At 39.0% G+C, this 27,073-nt stretch overlaps 1 protein-coding gene across 1 annotated transcript in view; it reads left to right on the forward strand.

Annotated features, from left to right (window-relative positions):
• Window positions 1–27,073, forward strand: part of psmd14 (proteasome 26S subunit, non-ATPase 14) — a 96,267-nt gene that overhangs the window by 48,314 nt on the left and 20,880 nt on the right. The window contains exons 7-8 of the mRNA XM_072262023.1: window positions 13,004–13,111; window positions 20,095–20,169. Of these exons, the coding sequence (XP_072118124.1) occupies window positions 13,004–13,111; window positions 20,095–20,169 (183 nt within the window). The remainder of the gene's footprint in view (window positions 1–13,003; window positions 13,112–20,094; window positions 20,170–27,073) is intronic.

Below are 27,073 nucleotides of genomic sequence, written 5' to 3' on the forward strand. Positions count from 1 at the left end.
GCCCAATCACTGAAATTGCCTTTTTTCTAATTATCCCTCCCTTACTATTCACTGAAAGCTAACTTTAAGCTGTGACTGTATATTTCCCAGGGTCTCACACCTGAAAAGCTAACTGTTTTTCATTCTAGCGATGCTGTCTTGACTTTCTGTATGTTTCCAGCATTTTTTTAATATCCATTTCAAAAATAATTTAATTGTGTTACTTTAATTTATAATTGTGTGTAATAAGTGCAGTTATTGTCATTAATCCCAATTAATTATGTGGTTATTCAGGTGTAATTTTTTTGGAATGTTGTCTAAACTAACATGCGTAAAATATTGATTTAACTTCACTATAAATTTTGTTCCATTTATGGAAGCTGTTGTGTATGGGCAAAAACTTGAATATTAGGAAAAGGCGTAACTGTAAAACCATTATGAAAACCTATTATTCAAATCTCTTGAAATTGTACTTTGTTCAATGAAGAACCATTTAACTCAGTTTGCATTGAAAATGGTGCATTTGTAACATGGCATGGTTATGGCATATGGTGGTATCATAGCATAACGGTTAGTGCATTGCTTCACAGTACCAACTGTAAGATGAGGGTTCAATTCCTACTGCTGCCTGTACGGAATGTGCATGTTCTCCCCATGACTACGTGGCTTCTCTCTGGGTGCTCCAGTTTCTCCCACATTCCAAAAAGAGGTTAGGGTTAGTGAGTTGTGGGCATACCATGATTGTGGCGGCACCTGAGGGTTCCCCATCAGAATCCTTGTAGATTTGATTTGACAAAAACAACACATTTCACTGTATGCTTCGATGTACATGTGACAAATAAAGCTAATTATTTATCTAATTATCATTGTTGTGAAGAAAGACAAATTTGTCCAATTCTTTTCAAAATCAGCATCTGTTAATCATCATGCAACATTGCAGTCACTTGGGTATAGCAGTTAGTTCAAACGAAAGTTTGAAGGCTGATGAGACTGCAGCATGATGTATGCTTTGAGGGTATTTGATGCCAGAGGATAAAGTCTGATGTATCAGTATTACAGTGGAGTAAAGGGAATTTCAAAGGCATGAGAGGAGGCAGACAAAATTGATTGGAAGGGGACTCCAGCAGGGATGACAGCAAAATAGTAACGTGTGGTACTTCTGGGGCGATTCGGAAGTTGCAGTATAGGTACATTCCAAATGAAGAAATACTCTAAAGGGAGGATGAGACAACATGGTTCACAACAAAAGTCAAAGACCACATAAAATGAAAAGAAAGGGCACAAGATACAGCAAAAATTATTGGGAAGATAGAGGATTGGGAAGCTTTTAAAAACCAGCGGAATGCAACGAAGAAGAATGAGAGAAAAGATGAAAAATGAAGGAAAGCTAGCCAATAAAATAAAAGAGGACACCAAATGTTTTCGCAGATGCCTAAAGAGTGAAGAGATTAGAGAGTGGATGTTGGTTTGCTGGAAAATGCCACTGGAGAGGTATTATGGGGCGGAGGAGGAGACAGAGGAATGGCGGATCAACTAAAGTATTTTTCTTCATTCTTCACTGTGGAGGACACTTAACAGTATACCAGAAATTCAAGAGTGTCACGGGGCAGAAGTGGGTACTGGAGAAGGTGCTTGAGAAGCTGAAAGGTCTGAAGATAGACCTTTCTACCTTCAGTCACCAGGACCAGATGGACTACACCCTGAAATTCTGAGAAAGGTGGCTGAAGAGATTCTGTAGGCATTAGTAATGATATATAGCATAGGGAAGGAAGTACATGGTCATACACTTTGGTAGATGGACTAAAGGTCTATTTTCGAAATAGGGAGAAAATTCAAAGATCAGAGGTGCAAAGGGACTTGGTAGTCCTCGTGCAAGATTCCCTGAAAGTTAATTGCAGATAGAGTCAGTGGTAAGGAAAGCAAGTTGAAAGGTCAACATTAATTTTGAAAGGACTAGAATATAAAGGCAAGGACATAATGCTGAGGCTTTGTAAGGCATTGGTCGGCCTGCATTTGAGGTATTGTGAACAGGTTTGGGCCTCTTATCTACTAGGAAAAGATGTACCTCCATTGAAAGGGGTCCAGAGAAGGTTCACGAGAATGATCCCAGGAATGAAAGGGTTAACAGTTGAGGAGCATTTGATCGGGCCTTACTCACTGGGGTTTTGAAGAATGAGTGGGGAATCTCATTGAGCATTGAAAGACCTAGATAGAGCAGATATGGAGATGACGTTTCCTACAGTGGGGGAGTATAGGATAGAAGGGATCACCCTCAGAATAGAGTGACATCCATTTAGAATGGCAGTGAGGAGGAATTTCTTTAGCCAGAGGATGGTGAATCTATGGAATTCATTGCCACTGACGGCTGTGGAGGCTAAGTTATGGAGTATATTCAAAGCAGAGGTTGATAGGTTCTTGATTAGTCAGGTCATGGGGAGAAGGCACAAGAATGGGATTGAGAGGGACAGTACATCAGCCGCGATGGAATGGTGGAGCAGACTCGATGGACTGAATGGACTAATTCTGCTGATATGTCTTATGGTCTGATGACTAAAGCATTGTACTGATGATGTTTTTAATCATGCTTCTTCTTCCCCTTGTTGAGAAATTTTGTTTGAGTTCTTTGAAATTATAAGATGTAGTAAGCATAATGATGTGCTTTCACTTGGATTAATGTATATAACTGCAGACCACTTCAACTTTCCCAATGAAACCTCTTGGCTCCAATGCCAAATTTATTCCCACCTCACTATCCACTCCTTTAAAGTTTATAGTAATGGGGACACGGGGCTAAGAAGTCTCCAAGGAAAATACAAGAAATGCACACAGTCTTTCTCTTAGGAATCTCTTTTCCTCAGCTAAAATCGATGTTTTATAAATTATTTCACTGTTTCAAAGTCTAAGCTCACAATCACAGTCTTTCAATGATATTCATTTGGCATAAGTCAGTTTCATTTCTATGTGCTTTTCATCAGAAATGGCTTGAAAAGTAAGATTTATCTGAATTTTTTATGCTGTGGGCTTACTGAGGACAGGGGATGATGTTTTTCACTTCTGGATGCTTGACAGTGCATTGCAGCATAAAAAAACCAAATGGCCACAAAACCCAGCTTGCTCTTTCAAGGTCACACATTTCCCTTAATTTTTAAAGTAAGCTGCTGCAAACTGAGTAGTCGATAACTGGTCAGTTGTGGGTGATAAAAGAAATTTTAGATGGGACATTAATCTTTTTGCTAGCTTGACAGATTCGCGTAATGCCTTTTATTATTTTATGCTCTAATTTTTCTCTCTTTCAAATATAGGACTAAGAGGTTTTTTTTATTTTATTTAGATTTTAAATAGTACAACTTTAAGAAATGTATGTTAATGATCTCCACATTTTGTCTACTGTTCGTCCTGTTACTCTGAACTTTAGGCAGCTTAATTTTGCAAAATGTGCTTTTTTTGGCATGGTATTATAGAGAAACCAAAAAAAAAGAGATGTATTTGTGACTGACGTGCAACATCTGCTTCCAGAAATGACAGTTTGTAAAGAAAGCCAACCAAGTCTGTACTGCTATAAGCTAATTATATTTGCAAGGTTGTAGTGGGTGCATATATTATGCAAAATATAGGGTTACATAATTATGATTCAGTCTGTTTGGTTATTACATTGCAATTTATTGATCTTTGTTTTTTTAAAAAAATGCTCTCAAAACAGAAAATGCTGTATGCTAGTGTTTATCTTGCCACCAGTAAATTCACAGCAATCACTTTTGAACATCTCTCCAATAAAGATGTGTTAATTACAAATCAGACAAGGTCTTCCATTATATTAAAGCTACTAACAAGAAGACAGCAGGAATCACACATGTAAATAGCATCATCAGCCCCCACTTAGTCCTATATTTTGATCTGTGGATGCTGCTTAGACTAAAGGTGCCATTAAAGTCTAGTTCTATGAAATAGATAGTAGCATAAGAATTAAATTTATTCAACAGGAAAATAGACCTTTAACATGAATTTAGCAAACCTGAGAAATAAAAATCTATTGGTGTGCCCGGCTACATACAGTGCTAATCAGCAGCAACAAACAAAATTAGTTCCTTCCTGAGTGAACAGAACTGATAATGAGTCTGTTAAGTGCAGGTTTTTGTAGTTACAACTTTGGAAAACTTAAATAGTAATTAAAAATTCAGGTTAATAGACATTTGGGTTTTGAAGAGTAAAATATTCTATTGTTCTTACCATAGTGGGCAGTCACAGTTTGTGCACATTTATGAATTTCATGGAAGATGAGCCAGATTCTTAATTGTGCACTTTGAGCTGTGTTTATATGGAACTATTAGGTGTAGGTTATGTCCAAACTGGGTATGGTAGAAAGAAAAAGTTCTTCTTAGATGTTCTATAGTTCAGTAATTTTGAATAAAATGCAAGTTCATTGTTTAAATAGCCTTGATTTTTAATGCCATGGAAAAATTATGGGTATGTTGTTGCAATACTCACTACAGCCTAAATAATTAGCACTCTACCCTTTCACCAACACTATCTTTCATTCATTATGTGCTGTGGCGATCATGTCTTTTCATGACCATTATTGTTGTTGGCCAATTGTTCTATAGAAGTATTGCCTTTTTCTGGGCAATGTCTTAACAAGATGGGTGACCCCAGCCATTATCAATGCTGTTCAGAGGTTGTCTGCCTGGCGTCAACGGTCACATAACCGGGACTTGTGATCTGCACCAGCTGCTCATACAACCATCCAGCACCTGCTCCCATGGCTTCATGTGACCCTGATCAGGGGGCTAAGCTGATGCTACACCTTGCCCAAGGGTGATCTGCAGGCTAGTGGAGGGAAGGAGCGCCTTACACCTCCTCTGGTATACCCATACCTCCACCCTGCTACACAACCAACACTGTATCTTGGCTATAATCTACAATATGCATAACCATAACTCCCCTTATTCAACAGCAACTCACTATTTCTCATCTCTATGAGAGGAATGGGAACAATAGATTATAGAAGTTCCCCTCCACAATTGCATATTATCCTAGTTGAAATATATCAGAACTACATGCTATCACTTCCTACACAACTACTCTGGGTGTATCATTGCCAAGAGGTCTGCAAAGTTTCAAGAAAGCAACATATCATCATCTCAGAAGAGCAATTAGGAATGGACAATAAATACTTACTTATCCAGTAATGATTGCAGGAATAAAATATTATCCAATCATTTTACAAATTTTAATGCTTCAAATTCACAGGTATCACTGAAGTTACGTTTTTTTTTGCTCTTCAGCTCAGTAGGAAGTTGAATGTTTCAGATAAGTAACTTTAATTTGCGAGCAGAGTTGAGCAGTCCACGTCTTCTTTCTCATCACCACCATTCTATGTGCAAACCTATTAAATCAACTTGCTCGTGTAAAGTTATTGCTCCTTTTTATACTTAAAATAATACAGCACACATTAATTTCTATCATATGTCTCTAAATCTAAATTTCACTATTCACACTTTTGACGTGTTTTCTAATGTTTTCTGTAGCTTTTATTTTGATTTGCATCATGATTTGCCAAAAAAGCTTGAAATAAATTAGTTATCTGTGATTAAAAGGAGTTCCATAAGGGCCATTTCTGAAGCACTGTAGTGTAATTAACACCTTGCTTACCTTGTGTTCATTAAAGTGCTGGCCATTAATGAGTCTATTATAGTAATGTGCCTGAATTAAGGGTTATGATTGCTTAGGGAAGAACAGAGTTATTTTTCCACCAAAATTAGCAATTACAATACAGCTTTTCTTTGAAATGATAGGCCTAAATAGGGTTTTTTTGGGGATAATTTGAATTTGTACTGCTTTCCTCAAAGGAATCATAGTTTGCTTTGATTACTAAATATATGTGAATTGCACAAATCCATTTAAATTTATAAAGCTGAATAGCTGCCACTACGCCACTGAACTGAAATTCCTGATATTGCAGAGTAATCACACTGAAAGTTGTCTGTTTTGCCAGTTGTGAAGTTTCTTTGCAAGCTTCACTTTGAATTGCACAGAGTGAAATTGCTCATTTGAACTACACTTGAAATTTGTTGCTGTTTTATGAACAATAATATTAACAATTGATCTTAAAAAAAAAAGTCCAAGATCTTTATTCACAAATATGTTTTCAGTTCAGAATGTTATTTGCTTGCTTTTATTGTTTGCACATTTTTTTTCTCTCTGCGCTTTGGGTGTTTGAAAGTCCTTAATGTGTTCTTTTGGGGTTTCTTTGTTTTGTAACTGCCTGTAAGGAGACAAATCTCAAGGTTGTATAATGTATACAGTCTGCCCTCCTTATCCGCGGGGGATTGGTTCCAGGACCCTCCGTGGATACCAAAATATGAGGATGCTCAAGTTCCTTATATAAAATGACGTAGTATTTGCATATAGCCTATGCACATCTGTACACTTTAAATCATCTCTAGATTACTTATAATACCCAATACAATAAAAATTGCTATGTTAATTGTTGGTATAATGTATTGTTTAGGGAATAATGCCAAGAAAAAAAAGTCTGTGCATGTTCAGTACAGAGGCAACCATCATAGCTCTTCTGGGAATGCTGATATCGCCTCGGCATCAGCCGATCCCGATTCTCCTGTGATCGTTAACCTCTTGAGGCTGTAGTGCTTTACATAGCTAGCCAGCCATCCCTTACTAGTCTTAAACTCCTTCCTCTCGCTTACAACACAAGTAGTGAATGAACGAGGCGCGAAGCAAACAATGCTCATGTTTTAATTATCTCTACATTACAGTACTTATAATACCTAATACAATGGAAATTCTCTAAGTAGTTGTTACACTGTATTGTTTAGGGAATAAAGATGCTTTGGAGGAGGCTCAATAATAACAAACAACAAGTGCTGGAGAGAGAACTTCCAGGTTTTCCCAATCCGCGTTTGGTTGAATCCGCGCATGCAGAACCCGTGGATAAGGAGGGCCAACAGTATATACTTTGATAATGTACTTTGAACTTTGCATTCTATACATAAGTAGTGTTATGTATCACTTATTCAGGAGATACAGGAGCAGCCTGTTGTTGCCTTCTGTTACATCTTGTCGCCTGTTACTATGTTCTTCACTGTTTAAACCCCATGCCATTTTCATATTTGAACATTTTACAGTGTCCATGTCTTTAATAAATACATATAAAAAGCATTGATTCCAGCACTCCTTGGGGAAAACATCACTTGCATATCTGGAAAAGAATTTAATCCATAGTCCTTAAATTTGTTACTTGGTCTGTTGTATGAGGCATTAGCAAAAGCCTTCCAAATATTTATATAAACAAATCCTTATTTACATCATTCACCTCTCTTTTCTCATTGTAAAACTCAGTCAGATGAGATAAACATTATTTGCCTTCCACAAATCTACTGGCTTTTCCTTCTTGACTCAACTGCTCATTCACTTATTTTTTTTCTGTAATTATTGTTTACAAAAGATTTCCACATCAATTAAACTGACTGACTTCAAGTTGCAGGACATGTTTTTTTGGCCATTTCTCAACCATTTGGAATCTTCTGCAAATTCCATCCCCACTTATTTCAGCAACCTGGGGTGCTCTGTATCTGGACCAAGAGATTTGTATTTGAGCCTTTATGGTACTTCCTCCTTATCAATTTTTACTCCATCCTTCATTTGTCCTTCCTCCCCTTTTAACAACATTTTGACAGCATCATTTTCCTTTATGGAGCCTGATACTCATTTGGTATTCCAGCTGTGGCATTAGCTACTGTATTGATTACTCTTTTCTTAAAATTTTTGATCCATTCCACCCCTTCTCTTCATCAAAATTTCTATTTTCTCATTAATGGAACTTTTGATTTCCTTTTGAGTTATCCAAAAACTTATTATCTAATCAACGTTGTTCAACTCTTCGCTACTGCCACTTCTCTTCGCTACTTCTCATTCCTCCAGAAGCAGATCCAACAGCACCTCCTTTTTGGACAGGAAGCATAATGATCAAAAATTTCTCTTGTGCATCTTTTTGGAAATTTCCTTTTGCTGTGCCTTTTAACTCAGTCAGTATTTGGATAACTGGAGCCCCCAACATTAGCACTCTAAACTTCATCCGCATTTCCTGCAGATTTTCTCCTTTATTTCCCCCTCGCTATTTGGTGGCTACTGCAATATCCTTCGTAGAATGATATTGCCCTTCTTTCCACTTAAGTGTGACTTCCTTATGTCTCTTGCCTGGAATCTTTCATGTGACTATTACCATTCAGAGCTTCTCAGTTGACCTCCCTCTCTCTCCTCATAGACGTTTGTCTAATGGTATCCTTTTCTCAAGTTCACTCCTTCAAGATGTCATCTCCCACTGCTGAACATTGGTTTGAGATTGACTCAACCTGAAAATTCCTCTACTACTTGACAGTTCTAGAGCTTTTTGGATGACAACCCAATTAATGGATTAAATTTGGGAGTAAAGTAAGCACAGTTTTATTAAGGGAAGATCTTCCTTGATAAATTTGTTAGCATTCTTTGAGGAAGTAACAATCAGATTAACATTCAAATGAGATCAGATAGGATATTACTTTGATTTTCAAGAAGCCTTTAACAAGTTGCCAAATGCAATTCTGCTAAACAAGATAAGAGCCCATGGTGTCAGAGGCAAGAAATAAGCATGGATAAAAGAATGGCCGGTGAACCATGAAGTTTCAAAGTGTCAGTGTTGGGGCACTTTACATTAATGATCTGGATAAATACGAAGTAATGGCATTGCGGCAGTGTTTGTAGAAAGATACCAAGAGAGGTGGAAGGATAGGTACTATTGTGAGGCAGAGAATCTGCAGAAGGACCTCTCAGGTTGGAAGAGTGGACACAGAGAAGTGGAAGATAGAATACAGCAAAGGGCCGTGCATTTTGGTAGGAAGAATAATGGTATAGGCTACTTGCTGAATGGGGAGAGAATTAAGAGGTGCGAAGTGACTTCGGAGTCCTAGTTCAGGATTCTGTTAAGGTTATCTTGCTGGTTGAACCAGTAGTAAAGAAGGCACGTGCCATGTTTGCATACATTTCAAAAGGACTAGAATATAAATCAGGTATATGCTGCTGAGCTGCTTTAAGGCATTGATTAGACTGTATTTGCAATATTGAGAGCAATTTTGGGACCTGTAGATGAGGAAGAATGTGGCCCTGGAGAGGGTCCATAGGGGTTTCACAAGAATGATCCCAGGAACAAAAAGCTTAACATATAAAAAGCATTTTATGTCTCTGACCCTGTACTTGAAGAAATTCAAAAGAAGGGAGGGGGTTCTCATTAAAACCTACCAAGTAATGAAAAGCCTGGATGGAGTGGTCATGGAGGGCAGAGTCCAGGATCTGGGAGTGCAGCCTCAGAGTATGGGATGCCCCTTTAAAAGAGCAATAAGGAGTAATTGAGTCCTGCCAAGGGGTTTCAGCCCAAAATGTCTACTGTAATCTTTTTCTAGATGCTGCCCGGCCTGCCTACTTGCTCCAGCATTTTGTGACTGTTGCAAAGAGTAATTTCATCGGTCAGATTGTGGTGAATCTGGAATTTGTTTCCACAAAGGTCTATGCAGGCCAACTAATTGGACATATTTAAGGCAGAGATTGATAGATTCTTGATTGGTAAAGACTATAAGAGGTATAAGGAGAAGGTGGGAGAATGGGGTTGGGAAAAAAAACGCCATGATTAATGGCAGTGTGGACTTGATGTGCTGAATGGACTGATTTTCCTCCTCTGTCTTATCCTGAACTAGTTGAGGCTGTGTGTGGCGGCCATCCCTGAAACACAAGCTGAGAAACCATGACTTCCCTTAGGCATCTCTAAGTTTGCAGAGAAAGGTGTTTGTGCAGAGAAGGTACGGATGGTATGTGACCTGTAAGGAGGATTCAGCAATTGAATATGGTCATTAAAGGAAGAGGAGGAAGCAAAGACACCCCATTATGATTTAAATATTGGTTAGTTGGTTGATGCAAAATAATATGGATCAATGTAAAATTATCCACTTTGGTTCTGAAAACAGCCATTAGTATCTGAATGGTGATGGATTGGGAAGGAAGAAAGTGCAGGAAGACCAGTTTTTTTTGTTATGTTGAAAATAAATGTTCAAGTACAGGAAAGTAAATGGTCTGTTGGCCTTCATTGCAAGTTTGTTTGAGTAGAGAAGGAAAGTAGTTGTTTCTGTAGTTGTTGAGGGCCTACCTAGAGTTTTGTGTGCAATCTTTGTCTCCTTATTTTAGGAAGGATATTCTGATTATAGAAGGAACGCAATGTAAACTGATTTTCATGGGATGGTGAGACTAACATAAGGAGACATTGGGCCTGTCTCTGTCAGTAAAGGATGGAAGATTGAAGTTAGATCTCATACTCTGGTATAAATGTACAACAGGACTCTACAGACTACTTGCAGGGAGGATATTCCCAATGGCTTGGGCATCTTAAAAACCTTCTTATATGAGAATGCCATTTAGAACCAAGATGAGGAGAAATTTCAGCCAAATAAGACTGGAATTCTCTACAACAAAAGGCAGTGAATGCCAGTTTCTTTTAATAAGGTATTCAAAGTGGAGATAAATATCTTTTTATGCCAAAGGAATCAAGGGATACGGGAATAGTGTACTGAACTGAATGATAAGCTATGATCATATTTAAGGTAGAGCTTTTCCAAACAACCTACTAATATTGACCACGTTCTGAGTTTTGCCGTTTAATCTCATTCCATCATAGACATTTCCTTTTGTTCTCTCCTCCCATTCCCATGCCGCCACCACTCCACACACATACACATTAATAAAATTTATCCCATTTCTGATTAAGAAGTCTGTTTCTCATTACATAGCTATTATCTGATTTGCTCTTTCTAACACTTTCAGACCTTGCTTTCAGTGTGCACTATTTTGTTTCTGAATTAAGTTGTGGCTATTTAAGTATCTAATTAGGCCTGAGATTGTATCAACTTTTTGAGCATTATTATGGTTGTATTTTCCATGTGTATTGTAAAGTTATTTTGCTTCAACAACAGAATCAGGTTTAATATCACCAGCATTAAAAAAACTTGTGAATTCCAGTAAGTATGTATACTAAATAGTTAAGTAGTGCAAAAACAGAAATTTAAAAAAAAGTAGTGAGCTAGTGTTCATGGGTTCAATGTCCATTCAGAAACCAGATGACAGAGGGGAAGAAGCTATTTCAGTATTATTGAATGTGTGCCTCCTTCCTGATGGTAACAATGAGAACAGGGCATGTCCTTGGTGGTAGAGGTCCTTAATGATGGATGCTGCCTTTTTGAGGCATCGCTCCGTGAAGATACCGTGGATAGTACTGAGGCTGGTACCCATGATGGAGCTGACTAATTTTACAACTCTCCACAGCTAGCTTCAATCCTGTGCAGTAGCCCCCGCCCCGCACCCACTTCCAAACAGTGATGCAGCCAGTTAGAATACTCTCTATGGTACTCTGTAGAAATTTGTGAATGTTTTAGGTAACATACCAATCTCAAACTCATGAACTGAATACCACCCAGAGGCAATGTTACAATTTTTCCAACAGTATTCAATGGTAGAAAAAAAGTACAAAGTCTATTAAAGTTATCTGAAAAATGATCGTAAGCATTTGTATGGAACCCATGCAGTCTAAATTTGAACAGATACATAATATGCTTACAAATATTGTAGATTTCATTTATATTACTATTTTTATATTGATTGGATCTTATTCAATTTGTATTAAATATGAGAATTTCTTTCACTTAATCATCTGTAATAGTTAAGCAAGCACCACTGAGGTTTAATTAACCAATTCTGTTTTTAAATATACTTTTGCCTTGTATCTGTCTTCAGTGCAGTTTGTTCCTGATTCGCAGTGATTTCAAGATTTGCAATCTGAAATTAAACTCAATATTTCATACAATTATCATAAAAATAGAAGTAATGAGAATGTAATTTAAAGCAGATCACTCTGGAGGAAAGGGAGCTGAAGCCACATGGGACACTGAGTACCCATATCTCAGGGTAAAATGAGTTAATAAGGACTTAATAAACACAATGATTGTCCAAACATTTCTCTGAGGATGGTGGTTGTTCTCTCTTCCAAAGCAGAAACTGATTTGCTTCGATGTAAAAAGTCTTGAACTGAGGGAAGATTGCTTCCAATGTCAGCAGAGACAAGTCTTGTTCCAGGCTTGGATATTTAGATGGAAATAGGATACCATTTGTAATTTTTTATTTTGAAAAACAAAGTTGAAAAATATTTCCATAAAGTTTTCTTTTGTTATTGGTGAATAGTACTAGGTAGTTTATTGTCTGATACCATAAATGTATCCATATTAATATTATGTTGATGTTGTAAAGCTAGATACAAAGTAACTTGTCATAAGTCACAGATGACCTTGCTTTCAGTTTATTATCCTTTGTTTTTGTCCTGTTTGTGACTCTGATGAGGGTCATCTTAATCTGTTAGACAAGGAACAGACTCTTATGTTGAACAGGGTAAGCAAAGGCTTATGACTAGAGTGGAATGCAAGAGGGAATTCTTTGGTGGCTATAATTTTGTTGTCATTTCGAGTATTGTGATCATTTCACTGATGTGACAGGGCTGGGCTTTATGTATAATCCCTTAGCCTGTGCTCACTTTCAGTTTTATTTGCTCGCTGTCATTCATATTGATTAGATGCTATCTGGTTGATTAATATATGTAAGGATTTATTTTTAGTTGTTCTATTAAGATAAATTGTACTACGTAATTTTGGAAGATAAAAATTATTAGTATTTTTTTCAGGTAGATTGGTCAGGAGATGAGCAAGCATACTTTCAGAACTATATATTCCCCTATTGATGTTGCATACAAATTATGTGTTTAATTGATGTCACCTTGCATTACAAGTTATAAAGTCGTGTGCTGATGGCATAATCAGCAGGAAATTCCTTCTGCTTAGCTTTTCATTAAGTCTTTGTCTGGATAGGAGCCAGAACCAGATGTGACACCAATGTTCTATCATTTTCCTCAACTGAAAAATTATTTTTTCTTTCTTTTGACTAGGTTGTTATTGATGCCTTTAGACTGATCAATGCAAATATGATGGTGTTAGGACATGAGCCGAGGCAGACAACTTCAAATCTTGGTCATCTCAACAAACCATCTATCCAGGTACATTTATCCAGATGTAAAGGAATAGCTTGTATGATTTGTGAATGCACATTATATATTTTATAGATTTATTGGAATAGCAAATTAGGTATTTTATTCCCTCCCGACTTGAATTTTGTGCCAGTAACACTTGTCCAGTTTGGTTGTATTGAAACCCATTTTTGTTAAGTTCTCCTAAAATTAATTGATATAACAAAGATAAAGTGTTAATTCTACAATAACAAGCATTAAATCTTCTATTTATCTTGTATTTTAAGTTGTACTTTTATGAAAGTCTATGAAACTGTGAAAGATAACGAGCAGAAATGTGCCAAGGGTTTTGACTGGGCATGGACAAGTCCATGCATGCACGTTTCATGAGACTAGTTCCATGACCCTTTTCTGGCTGTGCTGTAATGACCTCTCTTGTTAATTTCATGACATTGTTCCGTATTATTACAACAGATAATGGTTGGTTGTGGTTGGAGCTTATCAAATGCAAGTGAAGTATTTTTGTGCTCTTTGTATTAATAATTGCAGCTGCACGTAAACATTGCTTTTCATATAAGACTGTTCATGCCCCTTTCTATTCCAAAATAATTAAAGATCTTAAAATAACTTAAAATATTAAAATACTGTGGCTAGAGTAGCAAGCTAGAGACTTAGTCGCTCTATGGCAAGGCACTTAATATGATTCTTAAGGGTCTTTTGTAGTTGAGGTAGTGAATGGCCTACATTCTGCCTCTCTCACGCTGGATGAGTGAGTTACAAGGACATTCAAACTGAAGAAGCATAAGGCTGTCTAGGTCAGGAAGCACCTTGATTGACATTCATTCCATCCCACGAAGCAGTTGTTCCTTCCACTGAAATCTTAGCTGAAATGCATTGAAGGAGTTTGTTTTAACAACTTTCAGAATACTCACCAAATTAACATTCTCTGTTGCAAGTCAGAGTGGGCTGCATCATACTTGTGAGAAATTTTGTTCCACACATATCCTTAAAGACAAATTTGCTAGACAAAGGACACTGACTTGGTTTAAGGATACCATGTATATGGCTTGAATATAATTAGGACTGGCCCATGTAATTAATTAAATTGCACAACCCTGATCCTTGAAATGACAGAGTTAACCTTGATGGCTGGCAAAGCCACAGTCCCCATATTAACCATCAACTTGGGAGGCGTTTGTTTCCTGCCTTCTTGGTTAATCAGGGCGTCATAGGTTGCAAGGAGAAGCCAGGAGATTGGTGTTGAGAAGGGTAACAGCTGCCATGATGGAGCGGTGGACCAGATTTGATGAACCAAGTGGCCTAATTCTGCTCCTGTCTTAGTCTCATTATGGAGAAAACAGGTTTCTTAAGGTTGTTATAACTGGGGCTGGTAGTGGGGATAAGCTCCCACTATTTATTAAATGCTCCCAATGGCATAAGTCTCAAATAACCACTTAACAACCAAGTTCATCTCCTGGTTGTCACTTGTAGCTCAGCCACTCAGCCCAGTGGAACCATTTCTACTGATAGGACACTGAGCAAAACCAGTTTTAAGGTGCCTTAAAGCTACTTGCTTTGGACAGCCATGGTTGGTAGCTCATCTAGAAGAAGAAAAACTCTGATCTCAAACCGGCTACCTTGTGGCTATACCCACTCATGGGGAAGGCTTCAAGAGTAAACCCCAAGGGAAATTTGGAGCTTGAGTTCCTAAGGCAGTCGTATGTTAAGTTCAGCGCTGAGTGGTAACTCCTTTGCTGGCGCTGGTGCGGAACAGTATGGTTTTAAATGAAATACAGAACAAATTAGAACACTACCAATATTACTAGAGTACTGTAAAACTATTTGTTCGCAATGGTTACTGATGGAGGAATTCATCAAGTGTACACTGATATGTTCTTTTGATTGACTTGCAAATAAACAATATCAGTGCAGACACCTAGTGCAGATAATGGACTGCCTTCATTGCCTTCCTGCATGAAGTAGTGTCGTAATCCAACAATAAATTTCCTGATTCCCATATCCACTGGCTGCACCAAGGTGTTGTATTGGCAGGCAGAAATTCCAGTTGGATGTTTCTCAAACATTCTACGTTAGGGTATACTGCACAATCGTCAAGAAGCAAAAGAATTTTGCTTGATTTCCGCTCCATATCCAACTCATCAGCCATTTCTTAAAATTTTTGGAAGTCATTCAAAGTATATTTATTATCAAAGTATGTATACAGTATACAGCCCTGAGGTTCGTCCTTTTGCAGGCAACCACCAAACAAAACATCATGGAACCCGTTTAAAGAAAACATCAAACACTCAACTTGTGGGGGAGGGGGTGGAGAACAAATCACAGAAACAGCAAAAAGCTAGCAAATAACACATAGAATATTGAACGTCAAGCTGCAGAGTACCCAAAACGGTCCAGGAATGAGTCAGTTCAGTTTAGTGGCGTGTCAACAACTGCAGGTCTCAGCCACGGAGCCAATTCTGTGCCAAAGTGCCTTGATCAAATCGCGCACATAGCAAGAAAGAGAAACCGGAAATACATGGAACATGAACTGCAGAGTCCTCCGTAAACAAGTCCACAACTGCAGAGTGCGTTCAGCACTGAGGATGTTAAACTATGAACCGCAAAGGCCCACAGCCATGAGCCATGCTGCCAAGGTGATCGAACCTGAACCACCTTCCAGCAGCAGCAAGAGGGAAAGCGGTCAAACACAGGCAGAGGGTGCTGAACACCTGCTCACCTTCTGCTCTTATCCTTGTCAATTTCAATCTTGTTCATCGCTTTCATTGGTGAGGAGTAATGGAGCCAATCTTGGGTTTGCGTTCTACCACACTCTGCTCTGAACCTATGCGAATTCCCCAGGAGGTAGCAAAAGCACCAGATCGCTCAGTCAGCCCAAAAAATACATCAGCAAAATGGAAGTTACAGGGTGCAGTTGATCACAGTTCAGGAGAAGTATATTCAAAAGATGTAGTTGTTGTGGTAGTAGTAGTTTTGTGAGGTGTCTGCAGGATGTTGCCATTGGTGGCTAGGATCATCTTGTCATCCACACATTCTTACTAGCATAGTACTCGATTGGTAAACTATCCATTCTTAGCCCCTTAAAGCGTCGACGTTTAATGCTTTTCCCAATAACCGACAATTTATTTTTATCAATTCCTGACGTATTTAAGCAACACAACAAAGTTATGCGATCCATTGCTTTCTTGGAACCTGATCGTGCTGCATGTTTGTAGCAAAGGGAACGGTTCAGCATGCCATGATAAAAAATTCTGTTCCAACGACATTGTAAATATCATCAGCACAAAATTTTGAAGCAATTCGGGGAGTTTTACAGATTTCCATGTTTCTACACTTGCAGCATCAGCAATACCTTTTTCGCCATATGCTTTCTCGACTTTAATGTGGTGCCTATGTTTCCATCGAGGCAACCAACTATCTGTTCCTTTAAAGTCTTCATGACCCAGCTTCTTAGTTAGCTCCTCTGATCTGCACACCTTGTCCAGTTACAATGGGAAACCATTGATTGAGAGCCTCTTCAACATCTGGATCCTTACCTTCACTCTTTAGTTTTTGGGATGTTCTTGTTGTTTCTGCATAATGCCCAATTCTTCTTATGTTTATCTTGCTGATGTATCAAGCGTGCAATTGTAGATTTCAGCACTTTAGTTATCTCTGCCATGTGATGATGAGTGGTGTTAGGCATATGGCTTTTAATTTGGACCAGTAGGGTAACTCTTTTGGCTAGTGTCAAATCGTTTCATGGCATTTTGGCAAGGATCTCAAAAATGTTTTTATGTCAAAATTTAAAAAAAAAATTATCAAAAAATCACTGCTTTTTGAATTGGTGACCCTTGGCCCAATTGGATAACATAACACAAGCACACGCAACCTACACAACTGCTTGGTCTAAGTACAGTGCAGTGTTTAACAAGTGCATGTCACTGACAGTTTCCTGCCCCAATTAAGGGGGCTCATGTCCCAAATAAAAAAAAGGGAATCCTAGCTGTTTTCTCAATTTGTTTTTGTTCTAAATCAGCAGCCACCCGATTAACCGATAGCCCAATTAACAGGAATCCACTGTATTTAATTGATTTTATTTAATATCTTGCACATATTCCAAATTTTATGGTGAATTGTGAGTTGTGCTGAAGAGTCCAAGTAGATCCAATAACAATAAGCCTCACTAGTCAATGGCAAAGCAATGGATTAATTGTAATTAAAACGTGTGTGAATGTATTTGCAAAGATATTTTTCACACCACTTCCATTAGTAATTAATGTTGAAAGCCTCCATCAATTTTACTCATTAATTACAATAACAGAAACTTTTCGGAAAGAGCATATGTTTGATCATTGAAATTAGGACCTTGTCCTCTGGATATTTATTCTAAACTAATTGAATTGTGTATCTGTGTACAAGTAGAAAAGCCATTTTATGCAGTTGGATCATCACTTAATTAAACTATTTTCGTGTTGTTTACAGTGCACAGCTGGTTTATTCCTAAAGGTTGCTTGTTCCGCAGCATGAACTTGATGCTTATGCTATAAACTAAATGTTAAACTTAGCATTTTTAACAGGAAAAGAAGTTTTTTGCTTAATACAGGAGGAAATTGTCTCAACCCTGTAAGATATCAAAAGAAACGATTACTTAATTTTTTCTATGGGTAGATTAACAAAGTTATTGATGATATATGGAGCACAACTTTTCAAGGAATGTCTTAAAATTATTTCTTACACTTTTTAAAGAATTCCACACATCAATATTTACAAATAGCTTGCTGTTGCTGTCAATGTCAATGTTTTGACCTAGTTCCTGATCTGTGATTGCAGCAGCTCAGCCTGCAAAATAGACGTAGACAACTCTACTGTGCTATTGGTAAATAATGGCATGTATGTGAGTTACACATCTCGGCTGCAAAAATGATATTTAAACTGCATTAGGTTATTCTTTAAACTTAATTCACTAAAAACATTGTATAATGGAACTATTTTCAACTCCCTTCTCGGCAATTTGTTGATGAGCTTCACACATTGTATAACTAGCATTATATCAAGCATTTTAAAAAGCCTTGTAACAGGCCAGTTTGAGTGTCTTTGAGGCACTCCATTGAAGACATTATTTTATTTCAATAAATGTACTTTTTTCATAAAAGAAATATATACAGGAAATGCATCAGTACATCATTACAGTATTTTTTTTACATTGCTCCAATGCCAGTCATGTTTCCTTTTTAAACAAAGCACCCTTAAAATGTATGCTTGGCTGTTGCACAGAGCCCGTCCCCTCAGTGTCCAGTGGCAGGAGGACCCTATGCTATACTCCTTTCCTCACAAACAAGAGAGAATTTGCAGATGCTGGAGATCCAAGCAACACACATAAGGCAACACAATACACACAAAGAACTCAGCAGGCCAGGCAGCATTTATGGAAAACAGTACAGTTGACGTTTCGGGCTGAGACCTGCCTTTGTTGTGGCTGGACCAAGTTTAACTGCACTCATTCTTTCAGGTGCCCTAGGCGAACAGGTCAGCTAGTTTGTGCAGAACAAAATAGCTTGCACCTATTTGATGATCTTCCGGCAGTAGTTGATGTTTATCTTGGTATGCTTCCCTGGGAAGAGCCTGGAGTTCTGAGTGCACACAGTATGCCTCAACAGAGGTCACTGTATCCTTCTCCAGATCAACTTGGCAAAAAAAGAGAGAGTTGGGAATGAGACTGTAACTGTGCAGGACGAATCTGATGGGGCTTCTCCCACTGCCACCCAACCAAAGTCTTTTATGTATTATGGGGAGGCTTACTGCCTAATGACTTTGACATTCTGCCTGGAAAACCATCCCGCAAGATCCATTGTCCCCATCTCCTATGTGTCCTGCAGGAATTTCTGTGCTGACTGCTGCCTGATGGATTTGTGGTCAAAGGAAAGTTTCTGCAGAAACTTGTACTGTGAATGACAAGTAAGGTACAGCTGAATGGAATATTCCACTGCAATGTTCAACCTTTGCTACACTAGGGACAGGTTTTACCTCAGCCTGTATTTGCCTTAAAAGAGTTTTACAGACAAAGGTGCATAAGCATGGTGACAATACCAGGGCCAGAGCCAATCACAAGAACGAGGCTGCATTTTTTGGCATCTGGATGACCACTGCTCTTTTCCTGACTACTAAAAGTTGGCAGGAATCTTTTGGAGGAGTTGAGGGTGTATGCTAAAGATTACCTGGAGCAGACTGCCAACAAGGTTCAAGACATGAGAGTGGTGCTTCCTCTCAATGGCAGGCAAGTACCTGGTCACTAGGTACAAAGTGCTCTCGGTGTGGAGTAAATATGGTAAGGTCTGTATTTCCCTTCTATACTGATATGGTCACCTGGACCTTTTTTAACATTTTGAGATCCAGACAGATTTGTGTTTATTGGGTCATGATGTGCAAGTCTCCGGAGAAAGGGGAAAAACATTCTCTGTATACTTGAAAGGATGAATATTTTTCAGCTTCTGCTGGATCTTGTTGCACAATTCAATGGAAACTTCATCCTGACCACGTTCTGGTGAGGCCAGATGCTTCCTGTGGCAAAAAAAAAATTAAAGAACAATTTATGCATCCTCCTCCAACTCCTCGATCATTGATTCAGAGAAGTTTGGGGTTGTGTGGTTCAGTGTATTTATCTAAAGTCAAAATATATCACCCAAGTAACCCTCTGTAGACAAAATAGTTCTGGGTTTTTAAAATACATTAAATAGCATAAATTCAGATTTTTATCTCAAATGAATTTATGAATGAATTTCAGTGTACAAATTATTTTCAAATCTGGTCATAATTGACTGTGATATTGCAAATTTGATGTGAGAAATACAAATTGTGTATGCTTTTGAAACGTGTTTGAGCATCAATTTGTTGCCAAATACACCTTCTGTCAGTTTTTTTCAGCAGATAAATTGAAATAACCAAAATATTCAGGTTAGCTTAGTCATGTAGCCGTTCCCATTTCAGTTGTAAAGTTGTGATTTTTGTACTTCTAGGCATTGATTCATGGATTAAACAGACACTACTATTCTATTACCATCAATTATCGGAAGAATGAACTTGAGCAAAAGGTAATTTTCATTATTACTTTTAGTTTTGTACTTTTGATATGTATTTTTCGTATTTGCATTCCTTAGCACATTTAGCATGTAGTATTTTAGGTTACCAAGAAGTTAACAATGAATGGCTTTTCGCACCTCACATGACCGTAAACTCGCTAGGTTTGCCATGTAATAGCAGGTGCTCTATTTTACCTTCCCTTCTCCCTTAGGTAGCCCATCAAGATTGAAGGTGGCCCACCTGTGTCACTTCAGTTTTGTGGGTTATGATCTGGTTAATGAAGCCAGTGATGAAACTGCAAGTGTTTCCGCAGTTGGGGCAGGAGGTGGCTGCTGGAGTGGGTGGCAATTTGTCTGTCTCCTTCCACTTCAGTGCACTCCCAGCATTTACCCTTGATGTTCAGGGTACCATCTGGGATGCATCTTCTCCACTTTGAGTAGTTATGAGCTGAGGCAGCTTGGCTACTGAAGTAACCTTGGTTCTGGATTGAACAGCTTTCCATTAGTTCAAAAGGTTAGCTTCACTTCTGTGGGGAAACTTGTTGAAAGTGATGTGCACTGTTAAAGCATGAAAGATTGAGAATACTGATAGGCCATGACAAAGGTATGTTTGAAACCAGTCGTAACTGAGGATGGCTTCAGTTAAATGGCTTGTATGCTGTTGTGAAACAAGTTTAAGGTGGAGACAAATTCTTTTAGGCAGCCAAATTTGATGAGGATATTTTGTGGTTCCTTCCAAATGATGGAGTCGAGGTTTTAGTGAGGTCGAAGACAGCGTGTAGAGTAGACCAGTCAGTGCTGGTCCTTGCAACTTCTCTTGAGGCTGTAATGAAGCGAAGACTATATTCACTATGGCTCATGATGGATGAAATCCACATTGTGATTCAGGATACAATCCTTCAGCCACTGAAAGAAGACTGTTAGTGGCATACCTGTCAATCATTTTCCCTTTTGTAGGCATAAAGACTCCTGTGTCGTTCCTAAAGTCAAATTTAATTTCTTTCTTGAAGTTGGTTGTGATCTTCTGTTCATATATGGGCAATGAAACTATGGAGTTGTGACTGAGTATTTCCATGCTGAATTTTAAGGTTTCAGCAGGGATATTGTCTGCTCTCAAGGTTATGGTATTTTTTTGATAGAATATGGCTTTGACTTAGTATCAATTAGGAGTAAGGACAAGCCTCGTCCAGGTAGGCCTCCATGGAGACAAGTTCACTGGAATCAAGAACAGAGTATGATTGAGAAGGTCTTAGAAATGTCCTTTTCATCAGTTCCTAATGAGTTCATCCCACTTTTCTGGCCGTCAGTGTGATGGGGCCTTGGGTGTGGGGGCTGAAGGGCTTGTGCATGCAAAGGCTGTTGGTGAAGTGATAACCTTCCTGTGTGCTCCTCATTCATCATCTGTACTTTAGGTCTGGGCTGTCTGCTGGATCTCTACACTCAGGTGCTTGTTAAATAATTTATTTTCTTTTCCCCGATGAACAAGATTTCTCATGGTGGCGATGGGTTTACTCTCTGGTGAAGGTAGGCAGATCCTCTGCTGCCTGGCTCATCTGTGGATCTCAGCCTGGATTTTATGACTATAACAACTTTGAGCTGGGTTCTCCATAAAAAACAATTGTTGATCTAATGATGAGAGAGCTGAATTTCTTATGTGGTTCGTTGGCCTTGTAGCTGTTTGGGAACATTGATCTTTTTCTGCACCATGGTCTTCAGTTGGCCATGGAGAGTAACCAACAGCAGATGACTGTAACTGTCCAATATAGTTAGGATAGGTTGTAGGCCAATTTTGTTGAAAATCTTGTTGGTCACCTTTGGGTTACAAATGACTCTCAGTGGATTTTCTGAGTAACCAAGAATGGAAATTGCTCTAAGTCTACCTCTGCTTGGTGTACATAGCATACTTTATAAGCCCGAAGGAAGAGTACTAAAATAGAGCACGGAGCACTGTGTTTCATACAAGGATTCAAAGAACATTTATAATTGAAGTATATATGCAGTATACCACCCTGAAATTGGTCTTGCCACGAAACAAAGAAAGAGCATGGAACCTGTTCAAAGAAAGTATCAAGCACCCAATGTGCAAAAAAAAAAAAAAAACAACAAATTGTGCAAACAGCAAAAAATGAGCGAATAACACAGAATATTAAACATCAAGTTGCAGAATCCCAGGAATGTTCAGTGTAGTTCAGTTCAATTCAATTTACCAGTGTGTCGTTCGTTGAGTGCAGACCGCAGAGCCAGTCAGTGTTGAAATGCCCTGATCAAATTCATACAAAATAGCAATTAAAAAAAGATGTAACCAGAAACACGTATAACATGAACTGCAGTGTCCATTAAAAACAACTCCATTCCACAAACAGCGCCAATCAAGCCTTGCCCAAGACCCAAGACACTTATACCAATGTCACCATTAGTTACGTTGTTCACTAGCGCCATCTTGTACAATAGATTGCAGAGAATTCTTTAAGTTTCACAACAACTTGTCTTCTAAAACCAAGTGAATAAAAAGATTTGATGCCAAATAAACTAGAAATAATCTATGTTATCCAGAAGTTTGGTATTAATGTAGATTTAGGATCGAGTATTTGTACCATGAGAAAACTTAATCTGTTTCCTTGATCAAGTAACAGAGAAGTTATTAATCTTGATTTACAGTTCTTCAGCTGATCTAGAAATGAATGATGCAGTATGAAAGAAGAGCAGATTCCACATGGTGTCCTAACTTATAATGATCAGCCATCCTTCATTTGGATATTTCACTAGAGCCACAGAGTGGTGAAACACCACAGCACAGAAACAGGTGATGCGGTCCACCTAATCCGTGTCGAACTATTAATCTGCCTATTCCCATCAACCTGTACCCCGACCATAGCCCTCCACACCCCTCCCATCCATGTCCCTATCCAAATTTCTTTTAAATGTTGAAATTATTGAACCCATACCCACCACTTCTGCTGGCTGTTTGTTCCACTCTCGCCATCCTTTGAGTGAAGTTCAACCTTGGGTTCTTGTTCAACATTTGACCTTTCACCTTTAACCCATGAACTCCACTTGTAGTCTCAGCAGCCTCAATGGAAAAAGCCTGCTTGCATTTGTCCTGTCTATATCCCTCATAATGTTGTATACCTTTATCAAATTTCCCTTCATTCTTCTACACTCTTGGGAATAAAATCTTAACCTTTTCAATCTTTACCTATAATTCAAGTCCTGGCAACATCCTTGTTAGTTTTCTGTGCACTGTTTCACTGCACTGTTTCAATCTTATTGACATCTTTCCTGTAGGTAGGTGACCAGAAATGCACACAATACAGTACTCCAAATTGGGCCTTACAACTTCAACATAAATCCCAACCTCTGTACTCAGTGCTTTGATTGATGAAGGCCAATGTGTCAAAAGACTTCTTTACGACTCTTATCAACCTATGATGCCACTTTCAAAGAATTATGGATTTATATTCCGAGATTCTTCTGTTGTACCACAATCCGAAGTGTCCTACTGCTTACTGTGCAAGTCCTACTCTGGTTTGTCCTCTGAAAGTGCAGTAACCTCACACTTATCTGCATTAAATTCCATCTGCCATTCTTCAGTCCATTTTTCCATTTGGTCCAGATCTCACTGCAAGCTTTGATAGTCTTCATCGGTGTCTAATGCACCCTCAGTCTTGGTGTCAAATGCACATTTACTGATGCAGTTTACTTCATTATCATCCAGATCATTGATATAGAAGACAAACAACAATGGACCAAGAATTTATTCCTGCAGCACACCACTAGTCACAGGCTTCTGGTCAGAGAGGCAACCATCTACTATCCCTCTCTGGTTTCTCCCACAAGGCCAATTTCTAATCTAATTTACTACCTCATCTTGAATGCAAATGACTGAACCTTCTTGACCAACCTCCCATACAGGATCTTGTCTAATGCCTTGCTAAAGTCATTGTGGACAGCATCCACTGCCTTGCCTTCATAAACTTTCCTGGTAACTTCAGCGATAAACTCTATTAGATTGGTATCCCTAAGCAGTCCCTGTGTATCCAAATACTTATATATCCGGTCCCTTAGCATACTTTCCAATAACTTAACCAGCACTGATGTCAGGCTCATTGTCCTGTCTTATTCTTAGAGTCTTGCTTAAACAGTAGAACGACGTTAGCTATCATCCAATCCTCCAGCATCTCACCCAGGGCTAAGGACGTTTTTAAGTATCTCTGCTAGGGCCCCTGCAGTTTCTGCACTAGCCTCCCATAGGGTCCAGTGGAACACCTTGTCAGGCCCTGGGGATTTAGCCTCCCTAACTTGCCTTAGGACAGTAAACACCTCCTCTGTAATGTGTATATGATTGGTCCGAGTCAGCATGGATTTACGAAGGGGAAATCATGCTTGACTAATCTTCTGGAATTTTTTGAGGATGTAACGATGAAAATGGACAAGGGAGAGCCAGTGGATGTAATGTACCTGCACTTTCAGAAAGACTTTGATAAAGTCCCACATAGGAGATTAGTGGGCAAAATTAGGGCATATGGTATTGGGGGCAGAGTACTGACATGGATTGAAAATTGACTGGCTGACAGAAAACAAAGAGTAGCGATTAACGGGTCCCTTTCGGAATGGCAGGTAGTGACCAGTGGGCTACCGCAGGGTTCAGTGCTGGGACCGCAGCTGTTTACAATATATATTAATGATTTAGATGAGGGAATTAAAAGTAACATTAGCAAATTTGCCGATGACACAAAGCTGGGAGGCAGTGTGAAATGTGAAGAGGATGTTATGAGAATGCAGGGTGACTTGGACAGGCTGGGTGAGTGGGCAGATGCATGACAGATGCAGTTTAATGTGGATAAATGTGAGGTTATCCACTTTGGTGGTAAGAACGGGAAGGCAGATTATTATCTAAATGGAGTCAAGTTAGGAAAAGGGGAAGCACAATGAGATCTAGGTGTTCTTGTACATCAGTCACTGAAAGCAAGCATGCAAGTACAGCAGGCAGTGAGAAAAGCTAATGGCACGCTGGCCTTCATAACAAGGGGAATTGAGTATAAGAGCAAAGAGGTCCTTCTGCAGCTGTACAGGGCCCTGGTGAGACCATACCTGGAGTACTGTGTGCAGTTTTGGTCTCCAAATTTGAGGAAGGACATTCTTGCTATTGAGGGAGTGCAGCGTAGGTTCACAAGGTTAATTCCCGGGATGGCGGGATTGTCATATGTCGAAAGATTGGAGCGACTGGGCTTGTATACTCTGGAATTTAGAAGGCTGAGAGGGGATCTTATTGAAACATATAAGATTATTAAGGGATTGGACACACTGCAGGCAGGAAGCATGTTCCCGTTGATGGGTGAGTCCAGAACCAGAGGCCACAGTTTAAGAATTAGGGGTAGGCCATTTAGAACGGAGTTGAGGAAAAACGTTTTCACCCAGAGAGTGGTGGATATATGGAATGCTGTGCCCCAGAAGGCTGTGGAGGCCAAGTCTCTGGATGCTTTCAAGAAAGATATGGATAGAGCTCTTAAAGATAGCGGAATCAATGGTTATGGGGATAAGGCAGGAACTGGATACTGATAGTGGATGATCAGCCATGATCACAGTGAATGGCGGTGCTGGCTCGAAGCGCTGAATGGCCTACTCCTGTACCTATTGTCTGTTGTTAGCTCACTGCTGCTTTGCCTTACTTCTATAGACTCTGTGTCCGTCTCTGGAGGAAATACAGGTGAAAAAAAACCTATTTAAGACCTCCCCCATCACTTTCAGCTCATTGCATAGATGACCAGTCAGATCTTCCAGAGGATTAACTTTGTTACTTGCTATCCTTTTGCTCTTAATATATCTGTAGAATCCCTTTGGATTCAGCTTTGCCTTGTCTGCTAGAGCAACCTCATGCTTTGTTTTCACCCTCCTGGTTTCATCCCTCAGTTCTCTTCTGCATTTTTTTATACTTAAGTACCTCATTTGTTCCTGCCTGTCTATAACTGCAATGCACCTCATTCTTTTTCTTAACCAGGGACTCAGTATCGAAAACTAAGGTTCCTTAAACGTCTTATCCTTGTCTTTTATTCTGACAGGACATAAAAACTCAGTACTCTCAACATTTCACTTTTGAATGCCTCCCACTTACCAAGTGCACCTTTGCCAGAAAACAACCTGTCCCAATCCTCATTTGCCAGATCCTTTCTGATACCATGAAAATTGGCCTTTCCCCAATTTAAAATCGCAACCCAAGGACCAGATTTATTCTTTTCCATAATTATCTTGAAACTAATGACATTATGATCATTATATGCAAAGTGTTACCCTACAAAAACTTGTCACCTGGCCTGTCTCATGCCTTAATAGTAGATCTTGTATCGCACTCTATTTACTGATTTCCAGAATATATTTGGCAAACTGTTTCCCACCCAGCCTTTTTAAAGTATGGGAGTCCCAGTCAATACTTAAAATCATCTATTATCACAGCCTTATGTTTCTTGCATTAGTGCCCAATCTCTCTACAAATTTGCTGTTCTAAATCCCACATATTGTTCAGTGGTCTGTAACATAATTCTATTAATGTCGTCCTCCCTTTCTTATTCCTCAGTTTTACCCATACAGCCTCGGTAGATGAACTCTCCAGTCTGTATCCTGTTCTAACTGTGCAATAAGAAAGAAAGAAAATTTAAAATAAAAAAACCTACCTACAGCTGCTGCCTCTCCTTGCCAATGCCTGTGAAACCCCTTTTTACAGGGCATCTCTGGAGATGCAGGTCATCAGCCCCTTGCTGACAGGCCAATGGACTCAGTGGTGAGAAAACCACTTTTCTCAAATTCCATACATCTAAGGTCAATATGACTTGGGTCCCACCAGACCAGGAGAGCCGGGATGTGTTGACTGTGCACCGCAATCTGAGGGAATACTGTGTAAATGTTGCCCACTTGCAATTAC

The sequence above is a fragment of the Mobula birostris genome, chromosome 6 (assembly GCF_030028105.1).
Source record: "Mobula birostris isolate sMobBir1 chromosome 6, sMobBir1.hap1, whole genome shotgun sequence".
NCBI lineage: Eukaryota > Metazoa > Chordata > Chondrichthyes > Myliobatiformes > Myliobatidae > Mobula > Mobula birostris.